Source organism: Mauremys reevesii, linkage group 19 (assembly GCF_016161935.1).
Source record: "Mauremys reevesii isolate NIE-2019 linkage group 19, ASM1616193v1, whole genome shotgun sequence".
NCBI classification, from domain to species: Eukaryota; Metazoa; Chordata; order Testudines; family Geoemydidae; genus Mauremys; species Mauremys reevesii.
Window position 1 is genome coordinate 12,453,579 of NC_052641.1, and position 16,263 is coordinate 12,469,841.

General features: G+C 42.5%; 1 protein-coding gene across 1 annotated transcript in view; it reads right to left on the bottom strand.

Moving 5' to 3' along the window:
• Positions 1-936: 936 nt before the first annotated feature.
• The window catches only part of MEGF9 (multiple EGF like domains 9), a 68,991-nt gene continuing 53,664 nt past the window's right edge, over positions 937-16,263 (bottom strand). The window contains exons 4-7 of the mRNA XM_039507014.1: positions 12,730-12,869; positions 8,108-8,251; positions 6,331-6,603; positions 937-2,919 (exon numbers count right to left, since the gene is read on the bottom strand). Coding sequence (XP_039362948.1) covers positions 2,465-2,919; positions 6,331-6,603; positions 8,108-8,251; positions 12,730-12,869 — 1,012 coding nt within the window. The 3' untranslated portion in view covers positions 937-2,464. The remainder of the gene's footprint in view (positions 2,920-6,330; positions 6,604-8,107; positions 8,252-12,729; positions 12,870-16,263) is intronic.

Sequence of the window (16,263 nt, forward strand, 5' to 3'; positions counted from 1 at the left end):
TAGCTCAACTTGGTTAACTACCTTGTTTATCAGCAACATTGTTTTTAAATGTTTGCAAAGCATCACCATCCATGCATCATAGCTGTATAAGTGGTGTCAGGGTAGGTTAGGAAAAGGGTTTGATTTGGGACATTAATTGTATTGATTTTCATAGGATGGTAACAGTTTGCCAAGCTCAGGAAAAAAAAAATCAAACAAATGATCTCATTCAAACTCCATTAAAGTGAATGGGAGTCTTTCCATTAATGGGAGTTGGATTGGGCCCAAAGACAGCCTGTGAGTACAGTGAAAAGAATAAGGGAGAGAGATTGGATGTGGCTTTTGAAAAGGACCATGTGCCAAGCTGGTGCTTGTGAGGCACGCTGAAGAAAGGTAGGGTGGAGCTGAGGTGCTCCATGGCATTATTTTTACACTGCACAAATGCACACAGAATGCTTCAGGGGTCACTGAAAGGAGCAAAGTGTCCAGTGCGCCTTACACCTGCTGGCAAAAGGTTCAGCATGTGCTCCCCCATTTTCTGCTGCCATCTGTTAACAGGACAGGAGAGGGGGTCTATCCAGGGGTCATGGCGTGCTGTTAGGTGTTCTGACCGGCTGCTCACAGGCCGTTATGGTCAGCATTCTTCCTTGGCGGTGCATGGATGTACACTCATCATCCACATTACACCTATGCATAGGAGCCTGTATTCAGGCCTATATCTGAGAGTCACCTGGGGAAACAAGGCAGCATCCTGCTTCCATGTGGCTATCTCCATTCTGCTGAGCCAGAAAAGCTCTGTCAGCTGTTAACTGTGCTCCCTCTTCTAACAGCTAGTCTGCCTCTCCACAAGAACAGTAGGACTTTGCATAACCAATGCACCTTTGTGTGTTTCTTGGCAACTGAGGCTCCTGACTCTCCCCAGCATAGAACAGCTTAAAGCTACAAGAACTTCTAGGCATAAATTGCTTGACAGCGTCCATATAATCTGTTTTTTTTAAACTAGAATTTTGCAATGAAGAACCTGATCTGTAAACTCTTAGGTGACGTCCTGGTTCCATTGAAGTCAATGGGAGTGTTGCTATTATCTTCAAGTGGGGAAAGGCAAAGCTCAGCACCTCAATCCTTGATCACACCAAGCAGTCTTTATTCACACGAGCAGTCTTGTGGACTTCAAAGGAATTATGCATGTGAATAACAACAGCGCATGTTCATCATGGTTTTCAGGATCAGGCCATAAATAATTATGTATTTGTAACAGCATGTTTCCATTTTGTGCTGGCATTTCACAGCAAATTACCAAATGTTACACCTGATCTCTGGAAATTGACTAGTCTCTATTCATGATACTATGGGCCATACCTTTAAAGGAGTCGGGGAGTTTGAACCGTTACAGATAACGAGTAGGAAACAGACAACTTTAAAAAAATTTCAGTGATATCAGAAGAACTTTAAATGATGGGTGTTTGCCAGAGGCCCAGCTCCAGCAATATTGCCATCTGATTTACACAATTTTAAACAATCCCCATATTTTTTTTTTTTACAATGCCACTAACCGCTGTACAGATAAAATCTAGATGATAAAATATGACTCATGATTTTTTTTTTTTACAAATAGTTATAAATACAATGGAGAGAAGATATATTACATTCTATGTACAGAACACACCATTTCTATCAGGGTAGGATATTAAGCCTAGCTTTTATTTGTACACGTGACCCTGAGATGTCTTGTCGTCTTCCCTTGTACAGTATGTATACAAGTTCATTAACTCCTTCTACTGAAAATGGATTTCTGTGTTTTAATAGTATCATCACTTTGTATGAGAACTCAGAAAGGGAAAACAGTGATCTTTCTCCCCCCACCCCCAGACATTTTCCTGATTGACTGTTTCTGCTCCCCAAATTGTTGGAGAACTGAACATGGTGACTTTAGTGTAACATTTACTCATTTAGAAGTCTCTTAGCAGTACAGTGAAATGAACATGATTTCCCTTTTTTATATATAAAAACACAAATTCGTACCAGGAAATAAAACGAAGTCTTTACAAACGTCTATTTTCAAAAGTCGGCTGTTAATTAAACAGGCTGCTTTTCAAAATATAGGCTACTGGTGTAGGCCTTAGCTTGGCTGGAAGTCAAAGTAGCTTTTGATTAATCAGGGGGCACTGGTTACTACCCCCCCCCACCATCTTTTCATATAAAAATATACTTTAAGGTCAGCATAATTTTATGGAAAGTCCTTAGCAATGAATTCTATGGATCGTCATGGAAAACAATACACTGAATGCATTTCATAATTTTACCTGAAATTCATATGCACTACACTCCTTTCCTGCTCAACGGCAAGCTACGCCGTGCCCGATGTAAAAGAATATGTGGGTAGCAAATTCCTTTGCTTGGAGCCTTGGTACAGATTTTGATACCCCTTCAACAAGGATGGTAATTTTTTAAAACCAACTTTGGAATAGCTGGAGTGACTCTTGTTTTAAGCTTTATAGTTATGCATGGGAGTTGTCAGCGTCAGCTGTCCATTTGGTGCCACTTCATTTCCGTCTTCCTCCAGTAAGCCTGAAACATCAGCGTTGGGTATGCTGTCATGGTAGCTGCTAAAACTAATGTTGTCCTCCTTGAGCTCAATGGTCCAAAAAGGAGCATTAAGTTTTCTGTTTTGATATTCACGGTACATGTAGACAGCACCCACAAATCCCATCAATAGGACCACAACAATGATAATAACTGTCAAAATAATGATGTTAAATTGAGTCCAGGAGACGTCTGCCAATGCAGAGGTACTATTGTCAGAGGAGTTGATAGGAAATATAGTCTGCACAGTTGTTGGCGCTAACGTACTGTTTATCACCGTAGTTGAAAATGATGTTGGCCTGCTGATGTTGGGAGCAGCAGTTATAAACCCTCTAGGTTCAGGACCAGGAATGACTTCTACAAATAAAAATGAGATACGTAAATTAATACATACACGAACAATAAAATACATGGTGAGCCATGACTGGAGAACAGGAAATAAATGGCTCTGCCTATAGATCACTGTTAGTATGAGTGCAACAAACTAAAATTTTTAAAGGTCAGAATTGTTCAGGTCCCATTTACACATCAAAATATTTGGCCAGATCAGCGCATTGAGGGCCAAGTTCTTTTGAAAACCTGGTCATAAGCATCACAATGGGAGCTGCTGGGTGCTGAGCACTTTTGAAAACCTTCTCCTTGTTTGGGTGTCCAAATAGGAGCTGAGCTCTTTAGAAAATCTGGCCCCGATTGTGGATGCTCTGCTCTTGAAAATATGGCCCACAAGACCTTGATTACTCATGATGAATTCAAGTCACTCCAAGTGCAACTCAACTGGAGAAATGTTGGCTCCACAAAGTCAAAGGACGTTTTCCATTCAGTGGAGCCAGGATTTCACCCATACAAAAGGTTTTCTGAAGAGAACTTTTACTAGTAGGGGCTGAGGAGGAGAATCACCTCTGAAAGGCTAATTTGGTACAGGCAACAGGTATTGGGGATACTCAGCCCTTCTCAGGATCAGCCCCTAAGCACCAGCAGTAGGAGAGTGATTATACTTTAAAGCCCAGGGATGGACTTAGAGGTGGAAAGGTCCCTAACCAGAACATGTTACAACTAGACAGAGGATTTAGAATGTTTCTGCTCCATGGACCTAGTCCTGTTCTCAGCTACATCCATCCCACTCTATCCATTTTAATGTGATTGTCTGAGTGAAACTAAGAAGAGAATTTGGTCCTGTCTATCTTAGGTATTTTTATACCACCAATCACTGCAGTACTGAGCCACTGAATAAAGTTCTTAATAAAAAGCTATTACAAGTTACAAAACGTCAACCTCAAATAAGGTTCCACACAAAACAATCTAGTTAGAGGACAGTTAAGGTTAAAACATTGTTGACACAACCTAATTGACTAGCCTCAAGCTTCCTTATCATATACACATTTAAATATATGCTAGCCATTAGACACGCTACAAATGCACAGTGAAGGTATCCACCCAGCTCCTCTCCACCATATAATAAATGACCATTGGCTCTCACCCAGACCAATTTCTACCACCACTCAACCTTAGCTTTGTCTCACTAGTGGTTTAATTAGACTGTGGTGCTGATGGCGTTGCTGTGAATGTACATGCTGTTTGGAAAATGCACACTGTTGGATTTATAAGTACAGTACAGACCCGTTTACGCACAAATCTGCTTAACACGTGGTAGCACTATGCCTCCCAGTGCTACCTATTTAACAAGCGAGAATTGTTAACACGCAGTACAGGAACTTGATATGTAGCACTACAGATTTGCTCACTACCTCACTGACACAGAAATCAACTGGAAGTGCGGAGTGGAAATGTGTTGTATGTCTTTACTGCTGACGGGGGGAAGGGGCAAAAACGTTAAAGCCCAAATCCTGAGTGCTTCAAGGATCCTGCTTTAGTCTGCTCTTGTGACTAAGCAAATATAAAGGATCAGTTTTCGTGAGTGGCTAGTTATTTTCGGTGCTCCAGTTTTCTCAGTATCCAACCCGAGACTCCTTAAAAAGGGCCTGCTGAGCATCCACCCCATGAAAATTAGACCCCTTTTAGTTGCCTCAAGTTGGGCTGCCCAAAATTGAGGCCTCCAAATTCACTAGTCACTTCTGAAAATCTTGGCCCTAAAATCTCATGGTCAAGCAACATTCAGCAAACAGGGAACAAAAATGCAGATCTTTTAAATATTAACAAAGAAAGGAAAACAGGTGTCAAGGAAACATGATAGCTGCCTCAGGGCAGTATTTCCCCAAGTCAGTAATCAGCTATCTCATCATGTCATTAAAGTGGCAGGAGAGGTGCAGGCTGGAAAGGGTCATTCAAAAACAAAGGCATGTATGTTACTATGGAACAAGGTCAGTCAGTCCCTAACACACAAAACCAATGCATTACAACGGATGGACCAGTGTGAAATTGGCTGTCTCTGCAGGGTTGCAGATAGCATACATAAAGTTACAGCAGATGAATATTAAACTTTTTTACTAATCATCTCTTTTCCCCACACAGAAAACAATCTTGCAGTCTGTCCGTTCAGGAATTAGTAAGAGAATGAAGGTTATTGTAGTGCCTTTGAATTAAATCTCTTGGAACAGCAGGGATGAATTTGGTCCTGATATGTTTTGGAATTCTGCACTCTCCTTCCTATGTACAACCACATGTGCATGGAGCCTGCAATCTATCTAGTGGAGTAACTTACTGACAACCACTGGGAGAAGACTATGGGAGAAGAACTTTCTACCATTTTATTCAGGGCTATATTGTTATAAGGTCGCCTCTTCATTACCACCATGCACCTGAGAGTATTAGATGCAATGAGGATGAGGAATAAGAGGCTTCAAAATCAGGCAATAGTGAGTTCACATCCCTGCTCTGCCACTGGATTTGTTGTGTGGCTTTGGTCAAGTTGCTAACCGCTCTGTGCCTTATTTTCCCAGCTACAAAGCGGAGGTGATAGTTCTTGAAGCACTGTGTGTTATGATAAAAAGCCTTTATAAAAGGTGCCAATCCTGTAAATCCTTGCTGACGTGAGAAGTGCTACTGAATGTAGTCAAATAACGCAACACACCAGGGGGTTAAGAGTTTGCATCCAGCTCTAGAAATCAGGATACAAACCGAATTATATATAATTTTTTGTTTCAGTTTATTTCATGATATTGCCTGCCACAGTTTTGGTGAACAGATGAATTACCGAAAACCTAGATGAATCTCCAATTCACGGATTTTAGAGCCAGAACAAATCATTAGATTATCTAGTCTGACCTTCTGTATAACACAAGCAAGATGAATATATTAGTCTCTCTTTTCATACAGACATGCGCACAAACACGCATGAAAACACACACAAAAGTTCACTGCAGGAAAGGAACTTTATTAAATACTTTTCTGTGCCAAAACCTAGAAGATTCTGCCTTCCCCCAGCCTGCTGTCTCAAGCTGTAGAGAGAACTGTCTGTCAAGAGCCATTTCCAGAATGCCAAAAATTAGCCGTGCGTCAGAAACATCATGCTGCTCCTTTCAACGCAGGCAATGTTCAGACAGGCTCTCGGTAAAATGAAGCTGAAAATGAAGCTTGAGAAAACATTATAATGGCTACAGGGGAACTTTCTTCCAGCTTCCCCCTTGGATTGGCCCTTTTAAAGGAATGAGTTCCCATGTCCACCTTGGAAGATGCTAAAGCTGCATCATCTTCGACAGCAAATCCCTCCAGGAATAAATATACCCAATATTCCTTCCCCACCCCCAGGCAGCTTGCGTGTGTCTGATCTGGTTAGGAAACACGGACACTGATTCAAGGAGAAGCATTTACCTTTCTTGGTGCAGTTGGCTCCCTCCGGGTCTCTGACATAACCTTCCTGACACTCCTCGCAATGGAACCCGGCCGTGTTGTGGAGGCAGCCAATGCATTCCCCTGTGTCTGGCTTGCACACCTTGGGTGACTGCTCTGGGTCTACATTCCCGTTACATTTACATCTAATGCAGATGCTGTCGGAATTGTAATAGCCATTGTCACACTGGTCGCAGTTCGGGCCAGTGTATCCGGCTTTGCATCGGTCACACGTTGGAGCGTGTTGACCAGGTTCTGAAAAAAAAAGAGATATCGCATATATCACTGAACGAGCCCTGTGAAAGAATGCTCCTTGTACCACTTGCATGTTTGCTCTGCATCACACTGATTTGCAGTCAGGTTCTAAAGTCAATGGGAGATTGCCCGTGTAAAAGCTGAACGCTCATGTCTTTAAAATGTAAGCGCTTTGCAGCAGGGACTTTTCTGTTCAGCCCTATAAATCTATGCTGCCCCATAAAAATAAAACACATTTTTAGGTTTCTAAATCTTGGTGCCCAGTCACAGAGTATAGTTAGCATATTTCCAGTCAATCTGAGATTACTACTACTTCAGGACACATCTGTCTTGAGTGATGGATTGCATGGAGCATCTGGCCCATTGGGACTACACCATGGAAGTTATGAATGGACAAGAACTTTTTAGATCATCTCAACCTGGGGAAGCAGGGCAGGGGAAATCACAAGGCGTTGAAAATTTTATTACAACCTAAAGCTAAGGTTACTCTCCCTCACACCATTTGCCTTAGAACTCAAGTATTCACCACCAACCTCTTGAAAACACACAAATTACTAGGCCTAGCCTTGTTATCATTAATACATTTCCTTATTCTTGCTTTTATAGTAAATGTATGGGCATCACAAAAATTCAGTCTTCAAATAAGGGACCAACCACCTACTAGGTTTGGGAAAAACTACCCTAGGCCATCTCCCTACTAGTGCAGGACTGATCCCAATAGTTTGTTTTCTAGCATTTTGTCCAAAATTAATTTGAAAATCCCAAGCAACAGGGCTTCTGTCTCTTCTCTTGGGAGTCTCTTACATGGCCAGGGACAGCCGCTTAAATTTCCCCCCTGATTAATTTCATCTCATCACCCCTTTGCTATCTCTCTAGTAATGAGGTGGCAAGAGCTCAAAGCTACACTGCAAAACCTGTAAGGCACAGACATCTTCACAAGCCCTGCAGCCAAGCAAAGAGCACAGATTATTTGCGGCAGGTCTATTTTCTGTGTACACTGGGTGAAATTTACCCCTGGTCAAAGGGCCAGCATGTTGCCTACGCACTGCTTCAGTTCCACTTAAGCAGGAATTAAGGGTTGCACAGGCCTGTTGCTAACTTTCTGCAGAAGGATGGATTTCACCCACTGCTGATAACACAGACTAGCTCTCCACTGTATCTATGTCTTTTTGTCTGCAAAACAATAAAGACACTTAAAACTAGCAGTGGAAACCACCAGGATAACCACACTAATACGTAATGGCTAACGCCTGCAGCAAGGGAGATTTTTCAATGGTTTCTTGCTCTCACAAGAAGCATCATAAATACTCCAAGAATACGGTCAATAAATCCTGCACTCCTAAATGTCACGTCACTTCCAATAACACACTCCAGTTCCCATGAAAGAGGGATTCAAAGGCAAAGCTTACAAACTGGCGCACTAGGATAATCAGCTCTGAGTACAATTTAGCTGTGAAATATATTGAAAGAAGTTGCTTTCACTAGCATACAAGAAGAGCCTTACTTATTTGGCAACTGCCGGTAGATGCCACTGTTGAACATGGGCAGCGGTTACATTCGTGGCTTGGGAGGATGCTTCTAAAGAAGCCCACCTTACATTTTTCACAGTGGCTTCCTTCTGTATTTCCTTGGCAGTTCAAACAGGTGCCTAAGAGAAATCAACAAAAACAACAGACGATTCATTTAGCAACAGCAGCAGCAGAACATTTTGTCAAGGGTATATTTAAATATCTACATCTATATTTGAGAGAGAGAGAGAGAGAGAGAGACACACACACACACAGACAGACAGACAGATCTATATTGCACAGCCTAAATGTTCCCAAGTAACTAGTGATTTTGGATGCCCCTTTTCTTAGGGCTAGACCTAAGACACATTCAAAGGATCTGATTTGGGGCACCTCAATACTTTCTGACCACCAGCTACCCCCTACCCCCAGTTAGGCAGTCAAAAATATAAGCACCCAAAAATCACTTGAAACTTTTGAAAATGTAGGCCTACCTATACTAATAAATTCATGCAATTAATAGTAGCCCCACTGATTTTTGGTGCCTTGGGAATACCTGAAACGGTCAGTATGATGGGTTAAGGCCCTGTAAGCATCACCCTGGGGATGTCAAGGACAGCTCCCTTGATTTCTGCTGTACATTTGTTCTATCACTGCAATGTCACTGTTTAAGTTAACCAAAGAATTCAGTTAAAAGTCTATGTTGCATCTGTCTTTGGCCTCTCTGCCAATCAAAATTCACGGACACCAGGCTCCTCACTCCTAATGCCAGTAGTACTGCTCTCAAGTTTCGGAGATTGGGCATGCGATGCAGGCTGCAATGATAGGAGGACATGAGGTGGAGTAAGAACCCCCTTGCGCAGGTTACCCGGACCTTGGGTCTGAGTGCGTGGGGTGTGGCTCCATTCCCAATGCACTGACCAGCAGAGTTGAGCCAGGGCCGTGGGGGAGCATTTGTTGCTGGTCTAACCCGCTGGAGAAAGGCTGGGGGAGCAGAGAAGGAATTGGGGGTTCCTGAGCCAAAATGACTTCTCTGGGGTGCTCCTGGAACAGCAAAGCAACATGTTGCCTCTTACTAGAGGCTGTGCCTTTGTGGCATGATCTAGCCTTTTGTCAAATTCCATTTGATGTTACTGCAAACAAAGGAAGCCAATCCTGCTAGCAATATAAATACAGCCCCTATCGAAAGCTCATCCATCAACAGGAACATCATCTGCTTCAACAAGCCTCTTACTGAGGGGTGGAGGTGACCCAGGGGAAGCTTATTTGATTAAATCCCAAGTACAAGCCTCTGAAAGGTAAAAGCAGCCTCTCCGCAAACCAAGATGGTGCAGAGCAGTGTAGTTCCAGGCGCTCACTTGCTGTGCTAAGCTGTCAGGGTTCTGGAGTGGGGGGGAATGCTAGTATCAACAGCAACCAGGCATACAAAATCCCCATCAGGTTCATGTTCAGACTAGAGTTTAAACACAATATAGTTCCTTGTAACATCAATCAAGGCTGTTCAAGCATCATGCAAGTCCAGGTACATTACATTACTCTGTCTTTCTTTGCTGGTGCACCAGTGACCCTGGGGACTGGGAGTCTCCAAGCAAATACAATTTGTCCTGGTATTTGATCCGCCGATTAATGGGAGAATGAATAACTGGCTGGGTATTGCTTTTTGGAACCAGCTGACCATATGGCGCAGGTTGGCGGTGACTAAGGGTGCTTGCAGTGCTCCATAACCCAGTCTTCTAGTCAATATTTGCTTCTTGTGCAGTGGCCTGTATGACTTGAGCTGGTGGTCTCAGTGGGAGAGATGTCCACATGATGGAAACCACCATCCCCTAATTGCAACCTCTTTTGGCAATCTCACCATGGAGACCAAGGATTGAATGAATCATGGAGAGTCAACTATTAGAGGGAGTCTCACCTACTCAGCTTTAAGGCACTTGAGTTAGACTTTGCTCTCGGTTATGCTGCCCTAAATCTGGAATAGCTGCACACATTTTCTGTGCAGACCTCTCCATTTCAAGACCACATCCTTTCCCACCAGCAGAAGTTCCAAGCATCTTCCTCTGCAATACTCCAACTGGCTGCGTTGCCAGTGGACCAATAGGTCACTCAATTGTACAAAGCATCCTAAAGGTTTTGGACCAGGGATCACTTTCTTCTTTGTGGAAAGCATTAATATTTCAGAACAGTTTCGATTCTGATTGCACCTTTCAAGCATTAACTAAGCCTGGTGGCTCCTCAGGTAGGTAGGTGTTGTTACACTTATTTTACAGATGAATACAGTCAGACACAAGAGAGGTGAAGTGGCTTATACTAGGCAGTATGTGTAAGAATAAAGCCCGGGATTCTTGATTTCCAGTCTGCCTGCTCTAAATACTCTCTCTTTAACACACTAAAACCTAATGAACCTGTATCCATACAACATACTGTGAGAAAACATCCTTTATATGAAATTCCGTCACATTATCCAACTGGGATTTGTCAAAACAATGTAGGTTTTCAATTAGCCACAAGAGGGAGCCCACAACACAGTATTAATGCAATAGAAACGTTGACATTGACAAGGAATACACACTTTTATATAAAGCTGGAAAGGTGAAACAAAGTGCAATCTCTAGTTCATACCAAGAGCTACATGCATATATTACTTGTTAGAAATCAGATCTAATTTACTACCTGTTTTTCTGCTTCAGCAATAAAAAGGAAATGCAAGTAAAGAAAGAATAGGAACTTTCTATCGTTCCATCATAGATTAAACTAACAGTAACATGGTTAGGCTTCGATTTTGCAATCTGATCTATAAAGATGGACCTTTGACACTCATGGCAAAGGGTTTTGCCTCCACAGACTGACTGCAAGATCAAGGGCTTAGCTTTGCAATCTGATCTATAAAGATGGACCTTTGACACTCATGGCAAAGGGTTTTGCCTCCACAGACTGACTGCAAGATCAAGGGCTTAGCTGGTTTTTTGTTTTCTTTTTTTGGTATGTAATTTCATATCAAATAGCTAAAAAACACACATAAAGGCTCTGACTCAGCCAGGCACTTCAGCACACCTTAACTTGAAACATGTTCTTATGTCCCATGACTTCAATGGGACTTAATCACATACTTAAAATTAAGTATATGAGCGAGTGCTTGGCTGAATCAAGGCCACACCGAAAGAAGATCTAATATCTGCTAGATTTCCCATTAAATTTGTTCTTCTGTAGAAAGCAATGAGGGTGTTATCTGCTGAGAGTTAATTCTGTGACTGTCAATATTGACTCTGTGTCTTTATTAGAAATGCACAGATAATGTAGTAATAAATACTAGAACAGAGCAAATAATGACAAACAAATAATTCATTTGATTAATTCTGTGTCTTTCTGCTCACAGGCTGTTGGCAAACAAGCTGCAAACTTCTTGAATTCATTGCCTATTTCTAACTCACTAGACAAAATTTTGGTGAGTTTTATTTTACTCTGTGGCTCATCAATTTAAGTTTGAATTTCAAAATTGGAGCTCTGTTGCTGAGCCGGGATAGGTCGTGTAAGTCACATGATATTCTCTCTCTTTGGGGTTCTGGTGTGAAGGGACCCAGAAAGGCAATTTACTTTTTTCAGCACAGAAAACGTGTTTAAATGTATCACAATGTTCAAGGAAAGTCAACACAAAATGGACAGGCGGCAAATGCATTAAAAACCAGAAACAAGTATGAATGGCCCATTTCTGCAGCGCTCAGTGTTAATTGTGAAAATACAGGTTGCATTCAGCCAACACCTGAATAATCCATACTTCTGGGGAATAGAAAGTACAGCAATAAGTAAGCTCTTTTGGGTCAGGATCGTCTTCTGGTTATGTGTTTGTATAGGGTCTAGAACAATGGGGCCCTGGATTCCTAGTTGGAGCCCTAGACATAATAAAGGCTCAATATTGCTGTCGAAGTGAATGGCAAAGCTCACACCAACTTCAGTGGGAAGAGGATCAGATCCAAAATGATAGAGTTTGGGTGCAAGTAGATGATTTTATGCCCTATGCACAAGTACAATTAAATGAAAGATACAAATCAAAGGGATGAGATTGGAGAGATTAGTCTTCTAAGGGCTGTAATACTTTGTCTAATTCTGGTTGTTGGGCTTGGTGTGCAGATGGCTAGGTGGTATTTAGTGGCCTGTGTTACACAGGAGGTCAGACTAAATGATCTGATGGTCCCTTCTGGCTTTAAACTCTATGACTCTAAATACAATGGCAGAAATCAAGGGACAGCTGACTACAGGTACATCTACACAGGAAGCAGAAACCCACAGCAACAAGTCTCAGAGCTCAGGTCTATAGACTTGGGCTGTGGAGCTAAAAATAGCCGTGTAGACGTTCCGGCTTGGGCTGGAGCCTGAGCTCTGAAACCTAGAGAGGGGCCCAAATGTCTACGCAGCTATTTTTAGTACCGTAGAATCGAGCCACTTGAGCCTAAGCCTGTAGACTCCGTGCTGCGGGTTTCTGCTTGCTATGTAGATGTACTCTAGAATAGATGGTAAGGACCCAAACCACCACTCACTCACCACTGCAACCTTGCTGACCTCAATGAAGCCCCACCAATGTTATGGAGGAGAACTTGGCTCTAAGCTGTCAGAAGTATTGTACCTGTTAAGACATTGCAGCTGTTGGAATAGTTATTGCACTGGCATGGTTCACAGCTGGTTTGGTTGACCCAGTAGTATCCATCGCGGCACTGGTCACACTTGAAGCCGGTTACCCCAACTTTACACTGGCATTTTCCAAAGCTGCGAAGGAAAAAAAACGCAAGAAATTTAAATGTGCTACTTGACGACTCGGTAACTTCTGTTCTCAGTCTCATGGGTGCAATGCTCTCCTTCCCCGAGGGGGAATCTGTTCCTCTTATAATGTCATGCACATGCAGCAAATGTTCACCAGAAATGTAACTGCTGGAATATAAAACACAAGGGAGTACTACTGGAGTACAAAACACCTGTACTACCCCTCATTGAGTTCATGGGGTTGGGTGGGTGTAACTGCGCACAGAATTTGACCTTGTATTAGCTTTCCGTTCACACTTTATCGGCTGATAATGGTCTCTTTCTGAGCACAGCAACTCAATGACTCATCTCTCCCTTTGAAAGAGCTCTCTCATTGACTTACACATCTCTAGGTATCAATTAGCAATGGATGACCCTTGTCAGACTGTGAATTCCTGAGGACAAAGACTGTCTTCCTCTGTGACTGGAAAGCACCTAAACCATTTGGGGCACTACTGCGATGTAGCAGCAAATAAAAGATGACGACAACAGTTCAGAGTTTGAGTTTGGTTCAGATAAGTAACCCCCTAAAATCAGATGCTTAACCAAAGCTTCTACAAACCGCTTTGAGTGTACAAAACCGGACTGGAAATTTTGTGAGATCAAAGATATTTCAATGTTTGAAGTTCTGATCCAGGCTGGAAACTAAAAATGAAGAAAATTCCCCCACCATATCCGGCTATTCCAACATTTCAGAACTGTTTAAAAGGCTCTCCTTGAGAAATGGGTAATGTCATTTCCTCTGGACCAGCCCAGCCATCTATAGCAATGATAGTGTGGTTCCAGGGTCCGGAACTGGAATGGGGACTAGAACTAGGCTCTATTTCAACCTCAACCACTATGAGCTGGCTCCAAAGCCCACAGAAGGCAATGAGGGTCTTTCCAGTGACCTCAACAGGCTTTGGAGTAATGAGCCTTTCACCTGAAAATCTCAAAGCACTTCACAACCGTGGGTAAGTAATGTCTCCATTTTACAGATGTTCAGAGATGCAAAGTGACTTGCCAAAGATCACAGAGCCAATCCATGGTGCTTCAGAACAGCTGCGGGTCTTGATCTACCCACCTGTAAAATGGGGATAATACACCGCCTTATCTCGTTTGTGTGTTGGGGGGGGGAGTTCTAAGGATTAATCCATTCATGCATGTAAGACACTTTGAGATTTCCATATGAAAGGAGCTATTGAAGGGAAAAATATACATATCCATGTATAACACACATTCCAGTGCTTCTTAATTACCTGCCTTTTATTCAGCATCTCAGCATTTGCTGTGCCATCCTAAAGAAACATCAATTATTCTGGACAGTTCTTGCAGGGGAAGAAGACAACTAACCACATCTATTAAAAGCCCATAAACACTAACAGAGGCTGAGGTCCAGAAAAGCTGGATGTACTATTTATGTGTTGTTTTTAATTAAACGCTGTAGATTACAGTGTTTTTGGACAGCACCATTTAAAAAAAATTAACATACATTGGTATTTCTCTTGATAGTTTGCTTGGCAAAAATAGGAAATACCCAAAGCCAGCCACACACACACACACACACACACAAATCTAGCCCAAGGCTAAACAAAGAAATACTTTCAAAATATGAATTTCAGACACGTTTAATGGACTGATTACAGAAAAGAACAAGAGATATGTTTCATTAGCCTATCACGTCATATCAGGAACTGCAGCCGGCAGAGGCAGAATTTAAAAAGATGCTGTTAGGCAGCTCAGTCCCAAAACGTAGCTTTGACAATAAAAACAGGGTTTCACAAAACCTAAAGTTAATTGAAATGTTTTCATGATGTTTAAACCCAATGCAAATGGAAACCATTTTTCATTTACATTTATTTGAACATTTCTCCTGCAGGATTTGCAGCACAGAGCTACAGTGTGATGGAGCTAACAGCTCTGTAGAAAACAAGACTGATTAGACTGATAGTGTCAGAAAGTGAAACCAACTAGACCTGTCATTCTAAACCTATGCCATAGCAGGACTCTCTTTCCCCTCTAGCTGGGACCTCATCCCATCTACCAGTACGGACAAGGGCGGAATAGTTGTGATTCCCAGGTCAAGAACCCATGAACTAGTCTAGCTTCATTGTACACACTGACTGAAATACATCAGATTTATAAGCTAGAACTCATCTGAGAGAACAGAGAGGAAGCTTGCAGTGATGGTTAAAGCACAAAGCTAGGAGTCAGAACTCCTAGATTCTATTACAACACACAGACTATAAATAAAATAAAATGTACTTATATGACCTTCATCTCCCTGGTATTATGATACAACTCTTATCTGAAGCAGAAAAATGGCCATTAAAAACAGCTGATGTGAGGAAACAGCAGTTTTTAGTGTCAAACGTGTTACGGTGTATTCTTAACATCCTTTGGTTTGAGCTTGTCATAAGCAAGGATCTACTTATGGTCCCGGCAAGTTGCAGTCTTGCATCAGTTAAGAACAAGATGATTGCAACAGCGGCGTTGTGTCCAGCGTGCAGAAGATTACAGGAGGTTTATTTATACAGCTGAGGTTGAAGGAAGTAGAGCATGAGCCTGACCACGAATGTGGTTGGAAGTTACAATTTTGAGGGATTTAATAAACCTAAATCCTCCCATACTGACTCTTGCCAAAGGAAGACAACTTGCAAGGGACCATTCAAGACGGAAATCCATTGTACACGCCACCATGGCTACATCATAGCCTTTTCTGCCCTCCCACAACTATTCTGCATGGACAGAAGGCGGCTCTCTCATCAAGAATGGCAGTAGTTGTGGGAAGGGGGAGACAGAATAGGCCAGTGCTAACCAGGGCAGGCATGAATGGAGAGGGAGGAAACAGACCAGGTCTGTGAGGGGGACTGGAGCAAGCCCAGGGAGGGCTTAATAAAGTAAAGCAATTTTGAACTGGATCATCAAATGCACTAGGAACCTGAGGGAGGCTAAGGGGATAACATGTCCGTGCTGCACTGTACCTGTGTGAAAGTGACAAGTAACCCTCCTGCCCCCAACACACACATGTTGCTCCCCTAGAAGAAGGATGGTCTTGCGGTAAGGGGGCTAGTGTGGAACTTTGGAGCCCTTTGTTCAATTCCCTGCACCATCACAATCTCCCCATGTGACTTTGGGCAAGTCACCTGACCTCTCTGGGCCTCACTTCCCCACCTATAAAATGGGGGTGACAGCACTTCCCTATCTCACGGGGATTGTCAGCTGAAATACACTGAGGAGCGCTAGGAAAAGCTACCAGGGAGATGCAGCAGGAGAGACACATGGTGAGATGTAACCCTGGTGATGTGCCGAATGCATTTCCATCTTGAATGGTCCTTTGCAACTCTTCTTCTTTCGGCAGCGTGGTTTTTAGGTTTCTTAA